Below are 17,739 nucleotides of genomic sequence, written 5' to 3'. Positions count from 1 at the left end.
TTTTCTAAATAAAATGTTTGCTTTTTGAAGACCAAATTACTGTTTAAGCTATTTACAGAGAACCTTCCCTGGCAACTTATTGTTGGTTTGGGGTGGGTGGTCATATATGATTAAAGTTTCACCATTCAAAAAATAACTTACCAGGGCTCAAACCTTGTACCTCTGCATAAAAAAAAACCACTTTGAATTTATCTTGTTTCTTTTACTCTGTTATTTGTTATACCCATTTCTTATATTGTTACCCAATCAATGAAATTACCCAGTTGTCGCGCCTAAATCACTCTGGTTGATATAGATCTATCACTATATATATTTTTTTTTTCAGAAATGGCCCAACAGAGCCAGAGCACGTCGAGTACAACAATCATCGCAGGACCAAGTGGTATCCATACCCAGAGTGCTTCAAAGCCTCACCTACCTGGTGATCCTCAGTTCTCACCCCTTGCTGTTCCGCTCTCACATTCTGTTGATGCAGAGGTAACATTACATTATTTCTTTAATGCTGGATTATTTTTTTGTTATTTGATGTGGGGCAGTGTTTCACAAAGTCTGACTTATAGAGTCATGCTTAAATGGTGATGTACACATGATATGTAATACGCACATCTTGGTATGATTGAGAAGAATTGTCATATATTCTTAAAGCCTGTGTATAGCTTTGGTAAAGGGTCAGTAATGTGATTGATAATCGAATATCATCTAATATGACAGTCTTACTGAAGCGTAGAGACCGTTAGATATTTTTCCAACTGCACTTCTCCGAGAAAATTTCAAATATTCAAATCTTGGATATATAGCGCCCTCTCTCGGCGATGCTTGTTTTAAATTAAAAAATGGGCATTCAAGCACTTATCTTGTAAATTTAGTGATTAGATATCCAAAATTTACAGACAAAGAACATGTCTTGGAAGTTTCAGCCCATTTCATGATTTGGAATAGGATTTAATTGAAAGACAAGAACACACAGATATTTTAATTTGATCGGGTGACCCGATCAAGTTAAATTTCCATGTAAAATCTCAAAATTTATCCTGTAAAACACATTTTCATTTCATATCCTCCACATCAATGATCATAACTGTTATAGGGCATATCCATTCATATTAGCTAGCAATGAATTGGAATAGTGATAGGTGTATTTTGGTGGATTACCAAAACTATACACAAGCTTTAAGAGTGGTGTTTCACATAATTTTCAATATTGTCTTGTTGACAATGAATTATCCATTCAATTGATATTATCAAAATGTTTGTTGTTTCAGGTTGCCTTAGCAACCGCTGACCTGGCCATCTCCCAATCATCGAGTTTAAGTTCCTACTCGGACGCAGGCCCATCACGAGGTGCTACCGACACGCCCAGCTCGTTACTCGACACCGACAGTGACGAATCAAGTCGCGAATCATTCCAAGTCTAATACACAGTCTTCCGTTTTTTGTCCAGTCGCCTTCTTACATGTATATCATAAACTCTTTGATCAGCCTTGATGTACCCTACAAAGACTCTGCTTCACAGACTGAATATGCGCGATGGTTTTCATCTTGGTTTGATAGTGAGGCTATTTCAGTGTCAGGACTTATGTCAACCAAGAATCGATTGGTCCTACGTTGTATTGTGAAACCCAATGAGCGAGCGTGTAGGGTATTTCGTTACAGATGATGAAAGTGAGGAGCAAGGAAAAACAAAAGGATTTGTTGAAGACCGGATGAACTGTTGAAGTGTTTGCAGAGATGAGCTGAGGTGATTTCTTTATTTCAGGAAGGAGTGCTTTTGCTAGATAATCTGACGTAATGAAGTAGAACTTTGCTCAGTTGAGCTCAGACTCAAACTCTCGGAGTGGAACAACGTGCCTTTAGATCATATTATATCAATATGTATAGATGTGACCTTTGTAAACTTGTGATAGAAATTATTGCCCATTCCTTCAAGTATCGTACAAAAGGTCATTGTTTTTCGAAGTAATATTGAAATGGATAATGGGGTCAAGTTCTTACATTCCTTTACCCAATCAAGACAAAAGACTGGTTGCTTAGCCCAATTTTCTCTTCAAGTTTCTCTAAATTTTTGTTGTTGCATGGTAAGTGATATGTTCTAGAGTCTATGATATTTAATGTAACAAGAGTTTTGTTGGGGACTTGTCGTTGGGAACATAATATTGTACATGTCTAGAGACAGTTTTATTGAAAAAAAAAGATATATCTATACTGAGAGATTGAAATACTGTTTGCTGTGAACGTTTAATATATTGCAGTGCCACCCGCATTAACCTTGTCAATTACAATGAGCATATTTTTGGTGAAAATTATTACCAAATTTTAATTTTTTAACAACTATAAAGGAATAATTCATGCTAATTTCAAAACAATTCACTAAAAATCATAAGAAATTTAAGAAGGGGGAAAACACTTTATTATTAGGTGGGTTGTATGGAAAATGGAATATCTTATAGTTTAGTGTATTTCAGCTATGGAAAACCAGAGATAGTATTATTTGTTATTGAGAATGGATGTGTCTGAGCAAAGTGCTATGCAGAGATGTTTGTGTTTGTGCGTGCAATTGTGTACAACGTAAGCAGTGTGTGTACACTCTATAAGATGAAAAAAATATGACATCCCTGGTTTTCCATAGTTAGGATTTTCTGTTTTAAATCAGGCTCGATGAAGGCTCAGGGTATGAAATTTGGCAGGCATGGATGTGAAAAATATTTTGATGAAACATTGATTTTCAAGTATAGTGTTTTGCGGTTGAGTGCTTGCTGCAGACTGAGATACTAAACACCAGCTCTGACTGCATGTCTAGATTAACACTTCCCAGCTCAACACCAATTGACACCAATCCTAGCTTGAGCCTGATTTTGAGTGTACAGATGGTGTTTGGGTTTGCCCCTGACACCAACATCATCTTTTGTCTGTGTAGCTCATAGCTTATGTTATTTTGGTGATCAGCCATATACAGTGTTGTTCAAAAGTAATATCATTCTTTACAGCAATCACTAAAAAATATGCCCCAGTCTAATTTATCTTTGTATGGGTGCTCTGGGCAAATTTGTCCCCTAAATGCCCTCAAGAGCCCCTGAAAAATGCCTGAAGATCCAATGTAAACTGTACAGAAAATTTTGGTTGAGGAGCTCAAACTTAACCCGAGTCAGTGTTTTATGAACATTTTTCATCTACATATACCACCCATGCAAAAAGAGTTTCTCAAATCTAGAACACATCCTAAACATGTCATTTTTTGAGTTGAAAATCAAATTGGGATTGATTGCAACTCGTGTTTGCTCCTTGTGAAAGCGTCCAGGGGGGGGGTGTCATTATAACAAACTTATCAGAACAGCAATCAAAGAGGAATTATGAAATGATCATCATATGTTACAGATCACTATATTAATTTGTACTTGTTTAATGTACTGAAATGTTGCATGGAGAAGATAAACCAGATTCTATTTGAAATCTTAAAAAAGAATTTTTCTTAGATAAGATACAAGTAGAAGATCAGGGGGAGTTTTCACAAAGAGTTGAATGTGACTTCAAGTTGCTTTTTAATCACAATCCTTGTTGCATTCAGTATGGTCACTGCATGGTCATATTATAATTATGCTCAAGATGCACGCTACTCCGTATTCTTCAACAAGATTACTTGATACATTCCCTGTTCACATTGCCATTTGGCAAGACCTGGAACCGTCAAAGACTTGCGATTGATCCGATCAACCACTACTATGGAAAGCCAGCAACTTCAACATCTAAAATGTTTGTTCAAAATATGTCTAGATATGCAATATATTCATACATTCATTGATTTCTTGCAAATTCAGTATGATATACTCCTTGTTTGAAAGAGAAATTGGGAAAATTTCGTGTAGTAAAAAGAAATGACATTGATGGATTTCAATACTTTTGAAGTAGATCAGGGCCCTGTTGTACAAAGAGTTATGATTGATCCGATCAATGGTAACTATGGAAATCCATTAGTGTCAATTTTTTCTATGAAAAATTTGCACAATGTCCTTTTTATGCAAACAGAAGCGCAGTGAATTTTTAAGAAAACAAAGAATTCATGAATATACATCACATCTAGATAATATTTCGAACAAACGTGCATAATAGATGTTGACGTTGCTGGCCGTCCATAGTTGCGATTGATCGGATCAATCGTAACTCTTTGTACAACAGGGCCCAGATCATACTAGCACTTTGTAGACGGGGCCATGATGTCACACTCCACGTTTTTTTTAAACACCCATTGTTAATTAGATATAGTGAATTCTGACAAGCTCTATACTAATTCACTATTTAAGTAGTTAAAATTGCAGTCATCTATCTTTATGTTTGCAAAATTTTTGCAGAAACCAGACATAAAGAAGTCATATCCTTTATGATATGCGTTTAACACAGGAGTTGTAAAATACTGTAGAAGTATAACACAAACAGTAAAAGAGGAGAATTAAAGTATATAGTTCAGGATTCTTGCATACATGTATATGCAGGCTTGGGTCTATGGAACATGTTTGTTTTAGTGAAATCATTCACTCTCCAACGTGTTAAAAGATGCATTTGTAAATGATAGGTATGGGGTCATAATTCTTATTACTGTTGAATAAGATAACATCAACATCAATTTTTGTTTTCTATCGAATCATTCAAGCTAAAGTCCTCAGTTTTCAGTAATACTTATTGTGTAATTCAAAGTAAAGTCCCCAGTTTTCAGTGATACAGAAGACAGAATGGGCAATGTAACACACAGTTCACACATTTTCACAGAAAGTTATATTTTCTATGAAAAAAAATCTGTGATAATTTTAGGGGCAAATGTATCAAAATTATGGGGAAAAAAGGTTAGAAATAATAAAAAAAATGTAATAAAAACAAGGAAATAATCATTTTCCTTGGATAAGATCATCTTTGAATTAAACTGTTGTCACTCTTTTCCTTCATCTTTAAACATTGACATGAGTAATATAAATATTCAATTTAAACATCTGTGGTCTAGTTTATTTAAGTATGATGCACATAATTTGTGCATATTTTACTCAGAATTTCTATTAAAAAAAAAAGAATTCTGTATATATCAATACATGAAATTTTTAAATGTACAGTATAGAAAGCCAATGGATCCAAGATTACTTTAATGATTTTCTTTAAAAAATAATCGTTTACCCTAATTTTGAAAAGATGCATTGTAATAATGTCACTTCATTGTTTTTTATGCTAAAAGATTATGTGATTAGGCCCATGTGTTACCCATATTTGATGTTTTTGTTTGAATTTTTGTATGTGAATGATAGTAGAAATCATTGCGTTGATAAAAGAAGTATGATTCCATAGCAGAAATGCAGAATTATTCCAGGGGAAAGGAAAAAAAAGGGAAACTAGCTTACTTTATATTCATATGAAGCTGATTGTGGTTGGTACTGGAGTGATGTTTTGTTCAGTGTTCAATTTTTTTTCTTGCACAGATGTAGAGGCAACCGGATAATAAAAAAACTTAAATCAGGGGAAAATAAATTAAACAGAATAATAATAATAGACATTTATATAGCGCCATCTATCTAGAAATATTCTATTCCGAGGCACGTTATTATTATCCCCCCCCCCCCCCGGCTTTAGCTCGAGCTGCCTTTCAGCGCTCATGCATTCAAGGAATTAATCCTGCTGGGTACCCATTCACCTCACCTGGGTTGAGTGCAGCACAATGTGGATAAATTCCTTGCTGAAGGAAATTACGCTATGGCTGGGATTTGAACCTACGACCCTCAGTTTCAAAGTCAGAAGATTAATCCACTGAGCCAAAAGGCTCCACATGCATTTTATCTCTGAAACAATTCTATCAAAATCTATTCGAATCATTATTTTTTGTTCATGTAAGCGCTCTAGCATTCTAGTCATTCATGCGATTTTACTCTAATAGTATTAGTTATTAGCACTTTGACACTCGTCCAAACTTTCTCATTCTTTTCTTGTGTACCTCAGAATAGAATATTTCTTGATAGATCGCGTTATATAAATGCCTTTTATTATCATTACTCTGATGAGTGAAAAAACCTAATTATGTCTATGAAACAATATTTTCACCTACTGCTTCAAAGGAACCATCCAATTGTATGTAAACTTCACTACTCAGCGCACAAATTTTTAGAATGATCACGATTAGTGCATTTTTTTCCATTTCTGTTGTCAGATATGAAACTGATACTCCATAATTAGTACCCCAGCTTTAGCATAGATTTGTAATGAGACAATTAGGCTTTTTGAAGGAATAAATCCCTGGTTTCCTTTTACTTCACGTGGGTTGAGTGTGGCAAATGGAAATCAATGCCTTGCCAAAGGACATTAATTCCACAGGATTTGAACCCTATACCTACAGTCTAAAGGCATATCCACTAGAACATGACTCATTATTTATTGTAAAATTATAGGTTTTCATTGCGGAATGAAACTTTTTTGGGGTACATGTTTATTTTTGTACTTTGTGTTACGAGTATTAATGTAAAGATTAATTTTCTCTTTATTTTCTTTATTATGTGTACAGTAAACCCTGTTTGAGAGATCATATTTTAATTGAAAAGAAATGATATTAGTAACTTATGTGTATGAAATAAACATGAGAGACGGGTCAGAATGCTTGCTTCATTTAACCCATAGAGGTATGCATTTTTCATGTCAAAATCATTTTTATTTTGCCTTTCAAATTGGCAAAAATTATTACTTTTGTATTAAATTGGCAACAATCATTAATTTTGTATTTAATTGGCAACAATAATTTAATTTTGTATAAATTGTGGTTAATGGCAACAATCATTGTTTATGTATTAAATTGGTAACAATTATCTCTGATATTGTATAAATTTTGGTTAATGCAAAAACTGTTTATTTTGTATTCATAATTTGACAAAATAAATGAATAAAACATGAATCAAACTTACTAAGGTCATTTTATGGAAAAGTTGCCAATTTCCCTTTCAGGTTATTTTTTTTATCACATTGCCAATTTAGAGTATGTAATGATTAATTTGTTGAAGTTAAAGTGACTTATATTCCAGAACGGCACCCCAAACTGTCCTCATCGGTTTCCACATGTAATTGTTCGCATAACTGCAAATATATCTCCAATAGGGGGCGCTGTACCTCTATGGGTTAAAGATATTTCCCACAATGTCAGGAGTCGAGTGTAGAGTTTAGATAAAAACCATATTCCTCTTGTACATAATGTGTGCTTTCTTGAAATAAACACACAACTATGAGTGAATAAACATGTTTCCCTGATTTTTTTATTTTACATTTATTGTGAAAGATGTGTGTGAGAGTATATACAGCAGTTATGTAAGACTTTAGTTTTTGCAGATGTGTATCAATCAGATATGATTATTTTACATCTGGGACTGACCTTTCCATTCAAAAGATAACCAGGCCTACAAAGTAACCAATTTTTTTGTTATCAATTTTTTTGACAAATTAGTATGCAGCTAACTTGTGTGGAATTGTTTTTAATGCATGCTTTTCATTTTAAAGATGAATAATAGTTGTGGTAACGATCTCAAAATGAGTTTAAACAGAATCCACTAAAATTACCACCCAACTGACCCAAGTGTTTGTATGTATAATAAAAAATATGCGCCAATTGACTGGGAAACAATGTGCAAAATAAGCACGGAATTCCTTAAAATTTCACATTTTTTTCCAAGCAATATTAATACACTGACTGTCCCAAGAGTGGAACGAAACACAGTACATAAATGAAATGTTGAACAAAACACCACACAAGCAATCAGCCTTTAGATATCATTGGAATTATCAGATTTTAGCTAATATTTTATGATTTCATAAAGATGAGTCGATTTCAATTTACCATATCTAGATCTATGATAATATGGTGGTAATTTAACTTCATTTCAAAGGCTTTCTCATGAAATAATTATTGTTTGCTGCAATTACTTTCTTTTACCTTGAAGCATTCAACCAACAAACTCTTTGTTTCATGATACTGATGAAGTTTACTTATCGCCAGCTGTTGCCAAAGCCAGCTATTAAGGCTTTCTTGAGAATGATTTTGGGTTCATTTATTCTCCCTCCTTGCTTGTGGTACAATCTACAGAGATGAATTCATTGACATCAGCTTTAATGTTGATATGCATTCTACATTATTGGACTTACAATGCTGACGCCAGAGCACTAGGTAATGACTGATAATTCTTTAAATTTTTAATGAATGATTAATATTTTCATATTCTTGATTCTTGTTAAGTGCTGAATGTGGCTTTTCTTTAGTCATGAAAAAGTAGAGTATGGTTGTATTTATGACCAATAGATTTCTGAATAGGGTTTATGTGTTGGCTACATCAAAATCAAATGTCATATTGCTTCAAGAATTTTCAAGACATCTTAAATTTCAAAAGGAGTTAATGGTGTGGGGGGAGGATTATGATATACTAATATATTCAGTATTGTATGATTAAGGAATGGGTGTTTTTATTATGTATTTATCTATTCATTTATGTATTTTTTATGGCAATGTTTAATATTTTTTTAATTGAAGCCATTATATATACTTTTTTGTTGAAGGCACAAAGGTACAGCCTATTAGCAGGTTGGAATAGGAATATAGGGTAATAGGCTGCATGGTTGCTTGTACAGGGAGGGGGGTGGTTCATGATGAAATCATAAATTTACGACATAAAATATCGCTTCGATCCAGGTCCAAGGGCTCCATTTGTGGCATCCGGTCAGTCTGTTGATGGTGACGTCTATCTCGATGTCGACGACGATGACGGTACTGATCATGGACGAGATGCCTTGACAAAGTATATAAGACAGGGACAACACCCGAAGGAGGAAAGAGTCAATGGGTATGTTTATTGGGTAATGGGGAGGTTAGTCTAGAGTTGACCTTGGATGTATGGAAGCTCTCTTTCCCAAAGCTAACATAGAGGGTTTATGACCCGGAAGGGGGGGCAGTCAAATATATTGCTGTACACATGCTTGACCAAAACAACGCGTTGAAAGGGGTGTGCACTCTTTGAGGGTATAAAAAACACAGATTTTCCAAGAAAAAGGCTGGTTTTGAAAGACTGGTCAATGGTCAATCGCGGGGTCAAAGGTAATTAAGGTATTTTTCCAAAGCTTTTTTTTTAAGACTAGCCAAATGTGTTTAGGGTATGTTTTTACCCAAAGCTTTTTCCCCGGGGTCATATTCTGGCGACAACTTGTTTAGGGGCCAAAAAGTGTAATTAAAGCCTGTAACAAACTTGTTTAGGGGGTGTTTGGAAATAACTTGGTCACACATGAGTACAGCAATACATTTGACTGCCACCCCCCCCCCCCCTGCATATGACTTTCAATCTAAAAATGAGGTTGGCAGTGGGCTAGTGATTGGAAGTATAGCTTTGGGGATGGGACGGTGGAGGATAATGGAAGGGGAGGGGGTCCGAGAAGGGTGGGATAAGATGAATAAAGCTGATAAGAGTGTGGTAAAATTTGGCATATGAAGAGGGGTGAAAACACAGTTAAATATTGAAAAGAAGAAAGAGTGCTAGGATTAAGTGGTGCGAGAGAGAGAATGATGGGGGGATGTGACAAAATGAGACGTGTTGGATCAATGGACAAGAGATACAAGGTCTGATGATGGAAGGAGAGGAGATAGGAAGACAGATAGAGTTAGGAGAAAGAGGTGGAATATAATTATCAAATTTTGCTGAATAAAAACACCATCATTTTATGCATCTACTTTTGGAGAAACACAATTAATTATAAATTTGCACTCGAATAAAAGAACCATTTTACTTATCAATATTATGTAGAATTCCTCTTGTGAAGAAACACATCATCACCATATTGATGATGATGATAATAAAAATAACAATGAATAATGATGATGATGATGGTGGTGGTGGTGATGATAATTTTAATACTAACAAAATAATAATAAAACCAATAACAATAATAATAAAAATAAACTGATGCTGACAGTTTATAGTGCACAATAAAATAAAACTGCTCTCTGCGCTTTACACACAGATCTCCAATATCATCTCTTTTTTTCTATTAACAGAGCACGGAAACTATATAATGATACCAAGAACAATGCGCTTCAGAAACCAATCATCCCTCTTGCACTGAACACCAAACCAGAGAAAACACCTTGATTGTCTTGGTGTTACAAGGAGACTGCACTTTCAACATACACCAATTTCTATGGAAACACCTTTATCATCTCGTGCTTAACACCAAATGTGAGAAAACACCTTGTCTTGGTGTTACGTAGTGACCACTTTCAACATACACTTCAGTTTACCAATTCCTATGGAAACACTTTTATCATCTTGCACTTGACCAAACCAGGGACAACACCTTGATTTTTTTAATGTTTCATCATATACTGCTGCATTATTAATAACAATATCTATTCATTTTATGTAGCGCTTTTCCCTAATGGCCAAAGCGCTTTAAAGCATATCATTACCTTGGTCATCGGATCCTTGCATGCCCGCATTATCCTCATCAAAATCCTTTGGAAAAAAGCAGTGTTAATTTTGATTTAATGTAAATATTATACTTGTTATTTTAGATTTGATTTAAACTGAATATAAATATTCTGCTTGTACGTGATTTTAGTTTTTTAAATTTTACTTGAGTAATTATTTGTAGTTAAGTTTATAGTATTAAGTTTTTTTGTGTGTACATTGTTATTTATATGTATTTTTATTATTGTATAGGCCCATTGGTAGAGCAGCTCTGTAACTGAAAGGGCTACCCTGCTGAAATAGAACAGGAATAAATAAATAATAAATAAATAAATGGAAACACTTTAATCAACTTGGTGCTTCACTGCACACCAGGTAGTTTCTATATTCAGTTTATCTAGAGCAGCAATGGCATTCAGAATCTTTAAATGCTTGAATTGAGATTAACTTCAATCTGGCCATTTACCCGTACCGAAAACACAACCTCACTGGAATAGCTGTATTCACCACAGATTTGTATTTTCAGGTCAACAACCACTCAGTATTCTGAAAATTGTTCTACCTAGTATCCCATTTTCATTCTTACGCCCATGTATTGTTAACTACAGTATTCTTATACAGGGATGGCAACCTCGTAAAATAATTGCATTACTCTCAGGGATATCATTATTCAAGCAAATATTCTCTATTGGTTGAATGTCCGCATATTCAGAGCTGGCTGCTAAACCTACATTGTGCAGGGGCGGATCCAGCCTTCGCCAATAGGGGGGGCCCGGAATTTTTTTTTCAGCCATATTTTCCCCGATCGCCCACTCGAATATGATATCTGCCGGGATTTTGCGTTTCTTTAAAGGGGTAGTCCTATTAGTCACTTCTTTGCTTTATTCTTATGAATAAACATAATGCCATAATCATTATTTATATAATGCGAGCGCGAAGCGCGAGCTATTTTTGGGGGGGAATCTTATGTACTTTTTTATAAAAGTTTTGAACATTCTGGGCAATCCTGAAAAAAGATAAGTATGCAAGTGAATAATTATTACGAACGTGAAGCACGAGCATAAATGAACTGATGGAAAAGTTACTGTTAAGGACTTTCTTGCAGTTAGCCATGAAGATGTTACATATTTTTAAAACTCAAATAATGCGAGCGTGAAGCGCGAGCTGAAATTTTTTGACATGCTTATCTAAGGAATGGAAATTCTAAGCACTTTTGTAACTTAACATAATAATAGGTATATAACTAAACGATTGGTGCGAGCGTGAAGCGTGAGCAAAAAAAAATCGTGATTTAGACCTACTGAACGAGACACTCTATTCAAGTTTTGTAAATCATGAAAAGGATGAGGAACTGGGGATCTTAATTCCTTACATTAATAATGCGAGCGCAGAGCGCGAGCGGAAAATTTTTATATACGTTTTGAGCTGATCGAAAACGTATTTGTTATGGACTGCTTGAACTTAGCCATGAAGACGTTACATTTTATTTCAACATTCAAATATTGCGAGCGCGAAGCGCGAGCTGGAAATTTTTGACATTTCTACCTGAATAATGGAAATTTTAAGCACTTTCTGTAATCGTGGAAAGGATAAGAAAAAAACTGAACATTATTGATGCGAGCGCGAAAAATTCTGGACACTCTATTCATGTTTTGTAAATCATGAAAAGGTTAAGCTATTGGAAATTTTCACACATTAATAATGCGAGCACAAAGCGCGAGCAGACAATTTTTTATATTGTTATCTGAAACTGGATAATTATTTGAATGGAGAACAAGCTGCGTATCTGAATAAACGTGTGTTTGAGATATTCGACCTAGAATTTGGGTACTCTAAATACCTTTTTTTTACCATGAAAATCAATAAAGCGAGCGCAAAGCGCGAGCTAAAAATATATGATATTCAGATCTGAAAAGGGGTCACTTTAAGCTCTGTATTGCAAGCACTTTGTGGAAAAATTGTGAGGTGAAAAAGGATAACAGTTAAAACAGAGCTGATATTTTCAATTATTGTTGCTTTGAGTTTTGACATAGGACCGGGATATTCTATAAGGACATTATGTCATCATAAGAAAATGATGACTATCTTCCTATTTCTCTTCCTAAGCATGAGAGCGCAAAATCTATTAATATTATGGCCTGAAAACTGGACATTTAAAGCACTTTTGTAATTATGCATGAGATGCATGAGTTTAAAATCTATCAATGCGAGCGCAAATCGCGAGCAGAAATTTATGATTAATTGTCATCAAATGGTGATTTTAAGTAGTTTGTTTTAGAATTAATATTGAGATATACATAACTCACTAATCAAAATGCAAGCGTGCAGCGCTAGCTGATTCTTTTTGACAATCTGACCTAAATAGGGATATTTTGAGAACTTCATGGAATACAGGAAAATAATAGGTAACTGACAAATCAAATTTTGTGAGCGCGCAGCGCAAGCATAAATTGGTAATATTCAGACCATAAAACAGAAATTTTACACTTTTAAAAATCAATTTGTAAATAAAACAAAATAATGAAAGTTAAATTTCCCAGCTGAAATATGTTTTGTATATTGACTTCAGAATTTGATATTTTAAGGTCCATATTGAGCAAGATATCACCTAAAAGGCAATGCGAGCGCAAAGCGCGAGCGAAAATTTTATATCCCGACATGAAAGATTAAACAAAAATTAATTTCAAAGTCTTCCCCTTATCTTATTTTATTCACTCATCTTCCTCCTCTTATGCTTGCCTTCCTTCTTTTCTCCTCTCTTTTCCCTTTTTCTTTTTTCCTTTCTTTTCCCCTTTTTTTCTTTTTTTGCTCCGCCAATAGGGGGGCCGAGGGGCCCGGGCCCCCCCCTGGATCCGCCTATGATTGTGAAAAAAATCCTTTATTTCTTTATAATTTTGAAAAAACATACCAAAAATCATCATTCTTACAAGTCTCAAAAATCCTATTTCTAGGAAAAATATAACCTTTTTCGTGTCATTTTCCCCTTAAAAATCTTTTTAACTGAGATCCTACAAACTAGCAGCTCTGCACAGTAAATAACATAGGATACCTTCTGTGTAGGCAGAAATGTATATGGTTCAGTGGTGCCCAAAAGAGTTAATTTCCAATTCGTCCTATTGCCAACTCGTCTACTATCATTTGGTCTATCATCAGTTCTTCTACTCACCACAAGGTCTACATTCTTTTAGTCTAATGCCATTCCGTCTAATAACCAGTTGGTCCAATAGCCATTTAGACCATATACCATTTAGTCTAATTAAACTAAAGTGTTAATTGTGCAAAATGAATGAAAAGAAAATGGGTATTAGACCAACTGGTTATTAGATGAAGTGATGATTGGACCATATGGTTACTGGACCGAATGGTCACTGGACCAAATGGTTGTTAGACAAAATGTTGATGGATGGAATGACATTAGACTAAATAAAAGTAGACTATGTGGTGAGTGGACGAGTTGGCAGTTTTTTCAAGTGTCCAAGTTCTGCCATATTTCTCGATATTTAATTGTGAAGTCGGATAATAAAATATTTCAATATACATGTAGTTTGTTTCTCTAGGCTTGCCAAGTATTATTGGTTGTTTACATTCAACACTCAGCATGAAGGAGTTCATTTTTTGTGGTATTCTGGGGCAGAAAATAAAGCATTTTCCATTTTGGGGCAATAAATGTGTCCAAAAGTGCGCTTTCCTTTAACTCTGCAGTATTAAAAAAATACAAGGTAAATAAAATAATGAACAGAACGCATCTCTCTTCACTTGCACTTATAATTTGTTTGTACTGGGAATATTTATCATTTTCAATGTGCAAGTTAGAAATTGCTCATGTTGGCAAACGTTTATTTTGAATCAGACAACTGGACCAAGGGTTTAAAAATAATTATGTTTCATAATTGTTTGTTTTGATAGAGCTAATATCTGGCATCTTTAGACAGAATGCTAATCATGCTTTTAGGGGGAAATTATACATAAATGATTTATAAGTGAATGTTTTTATTTTTCCATTTGTATTTTGATTCAAATATTCCTTATTTCTCTTCTGAAAAAGGTTTTTTAAGAATAAAACTTTCATGCATGAATAGGTGAGGTGATTTGAGAAAGTTATTGTTATCTCAATTCTCTCTCTAACCCCCCCCCCCCCCCCGTGCCAAACTTCCCTTTGCAAGTTGCAAGTGCCCACAACACAAAATCGAAAGAATTCAACAAAGACAATACTTTCATAAGAATTTGGTTTAATTCATTGGACAAGTTATGGTTCAGAACATTGAAATCGTCAAACACTGATACATATTGCAAAAAACAGTCTAATAACAAGCCTCTTTGCAAATGAAATAATACTTTTGTCAATTCTCTATACTTACATTCATTAAACTCAGAAGTAAGGCTAGGATTACATTTAACAAAAAGAAATTAATCCTTGGACTACAGCTGTAACTGCTTTCAAATAAACCTCACAGACTAAATGATTACATTCCCTTAACCCATTTACTACTGGACCCATGTGGTCCCTGGGCATAGCCTATGGGAATAAAAGAATTTGGTAGTCAAGTTGGTTGTAGTAGATGGCACCTTGAAAGATCTTGTGTATCTATCCAGCTGCCTATAACATCTACGGTAAATATTATTTTGATTTGCCTAAAACTTCATTGCATACTTGTACAATTGTCATTATTGTATCAAAAAAGAGGGGGGGGGGGTTATTACATTCTGTCTTAAAAGATATGACAATGATACAAAACGATGTTTAAAGAAATTCTATAAAGAGCCATTAACTGGTGTTCTATTTCATCCGATTTTGGTGAAACTATCATAGGCTGGATCATTTTCCTTCCTCATTTCATCAATTTTCACATTGTACAACAAAGTACATAGGAATCCATTTGATGCCCATGTGGGTGGGGGTGGGCACGTTCACTAGAGTTTCACTACAATTCTCATCCAAGGAGGTATAGAAAACAAGGCTTTAACAATTCATACTATCTGCTTCGATCTTAGATTCCTAAACAAGTATAATCACATTTTCCAAACCTTGAATAATGTTTCATATTTCACGATATGGTGAAATACATATCCTTTCCAAACACCATGTGCGATTTTTGACTTATCTGATACCCTATTCACTACAAGCATGTAAATCACCCGATCAAATACCCATTTCACATACTTTTATGCCTCCATGGCTCCCCCATCCCAGGCCAAATCTTTAACCCCGTATTGAATTCAAATCATATCTTGGTAAAGAAAATGGGACTAATAATCATTATCAATAGTTAACAAACACTTCATATGCCAAATAATCATGACATCTATCTACAGTGTACATTCAACTATTTATTAATTTAAACAATAACATTGGAACACTATCTTTGCCTTTAAAGGAGGGCCATCACACCTAGATATGAACAAGTTCTCGCAACAGGGATGGATTCTACAACATAGTGAATCTATTGACACTGCCCATCAAATCACAATAATCAGTTGAGAGGTCTTTGTTGAAAATTGGTAAACATGGACAGCAGATCATCCTGTCATTCGACGCTGACAAAAAATTGCAAATATGTCGTTCGTCCAGAGTCAAGGATGAAACTGCTGTTTTGATTTACTGCTTTTTCAACAAAGACTGTTTTATCGTGAAGGGATTTTAACAATAGATTCTCAATGTTCCAGAAAGCATCTGCGTAGTGGCTGCAAAAGTGTACACCAAGGTATGTCTGGTAAGCTATTCAAAACAATTCTATATATTGAAATCAACGATTCCATTCTTAATAACAATAGTAAACAAATTCTTGTTATCAAGAAAATCATCAAGGCCGATATTTGAAGTCTGGTTAACTTGGACTATGGTCTAACTCTGTGCTAAAGTTACAGCAAGCCAAAAATGTTCATTTCTCGTTGATAATTGTATGCTTCTAATGTCTACATGTATTGTTTTCTTTTTCAAAGCTTCAAAAATAAAGATATCTAATTCATTTATCATTCCTAAACATTTATGCATGAAGTGAGCACCACATGTGCTGTCGGATTTGATCTTTGCTTAGATTTGTGCCACAACTGACTATCCATAGTTAAACCACAAAAGTAGGCCAGCTTTTAAATCAAATCTGAGTTGAGAATACAGGCCTTGATGATGTAAGCAAATGGCAAAGCTTGGTATCGTGAATTTAATTATATCATATTTAATCAATACGATATGGCTTGGCATACGTACATTGGCACAAAAAGTTCATGTGTGACAGCACCTGAACAACTCGTTTTAAAGTGGAAAATTCTCAAAATTTGGGGAATTTTAACAGCAACATGAACTATCAAAGTACATTGTATCAATAGATATCAAAACATGCCAACAATTAAAAGAACCAAACTTTATTACAATTGTCACAAATCAAGGAACTGAAATACCAGGCAGTTGGTAAAATACTGTTTTCAAATTTACTATCTTAAAGCCTCTTTCACACTTCATCAGTTTTACATGCTGGATGATGATGGCAGTATTTGGCATATACTGTGGAGGATAGTGTGAACAAGTTACCTGCCAATAGCCAATGAATTTCATTAGCTTCTCCTCTCACTCATTCACACCATTCAAGAAAGCCACTACATGTAGTCAGGTAAACTGTAGCTCCATTTCTTCTGGCATCATGAGTGGATAAACATCCAAGTTTAACCATGCTCATATCATCATTCACAAAATAAACTGCCAACACCAACAATGGGACTGGTAAATTTGTAGTACTTAGCATTGGTACCGTGCTAAGTAATGCTAGGGATTTGAACACATGACCCATCGATTTCAAAGCCTTGTCAGATCCACTACACCATAATGCTTCCACATGTTGCATTACAGGTCAATGGTCTTTTGTCATGATTTCTCCTGTGGCAATAACCCATCTAGTAAAAAGTGATGATGTGTGAAATGGGGCATCAATCTATTAAACATTACATAGGATAACAAAAGCAACAACGACTATGCAGCTGCGCTTTAAATTCATCACAATTCATCTCTTGAAAAATACTGAAAGTTCTTTTTTCCTAAAAAAAAGACAAAATGTAACATTTCTAATTAACAGAAATACACGCAGCGAATATTCTCTAGTACATGTAGACCATAGGTCCATGAGTAGACACACTAAAGAAATCTCGAGACTTGATATTAAAAAAGGGGAAACCTTGGGGTTGTAAAGTTGCTATCAATGTTCACGTATAAATGTTTGTTAACAGAGAAAAAGAGTTTTTTACTGAGGTATATATTTTTTTAATAGAAATATCGAGAACAGTATGGTCTCAAGTA

General features: G+C 34.6%; 2 protein-coding genes across 4 annotated transcripts in view; both read left to right on the top strand.

The window, feature by feature from the left end:
* LOC121429437 (transcription factor Dp-2-like) overlaps positions 1–3,176 on the top strand; it is a 28,811-nt gene extending 25,635 nt beyond the window's left edge. For all 3 annotated transcript variants that reach the window (XM_041626430.1, XM_041626429.1, XM_041626431.1), the window contains exons 11-12: positions 326–477; positions 1,263–3,176. In XM_041626430.1, coding sequence (XP_041482364.1) covers positions 326–477; positions 1,263–1,415 — 305 coding nt within the window. In that variant the 3' untranslated portion in view covers positions 1,416–3,176. The remainder of the gene's footprint in view (positions 1–325; positions 478–1,262) is intronic.
* A 4,705-nt stretch (positions 3,177–7,881) lies between these two features.
* LOC121430123 lies at positions 7,882–10,239 on the top strand. Its single transcript, XM_041627401.1, has 3 exons — positions 7,882–8,170; positions 8,690–8,840; positions 10,043–10,239. The coding sequence occupies exons 1-3, from the start codon at positions 8,092–8,094 to the stop codon at positions 10,134–10,136; spliced, it is 324 nt and encodes a 107-aa protein (XP_041483335.1). The 5' UTR covers positions 7,882–8,091; the 3' UTR covers positions 10,137–10,239.
* Positions 10,240–17,739: the final 7,500 nt, after the last annotated feature.

This window comes from Lytechinus variegatus, chromosome 16 (assembly GCF_018143015.1).
Source record: "Lytechinus variegatus isolate NC3 chromosome 16, Lvar_3.0, whole genome shotgun sequence".
Classification (NCBI taxonomy): domain Eukaryota; kingdom Metazoa; phylum Echinodermata; class Echinoidea; order Temnopleuroida; family Toxopneustidae; genus Lytechinus; species Lytechinus variegatus.
Note: the sequence above shows the minus strand (reverse complement) of the source record. Positions and strands in the feature narration are given on the sequence as shown.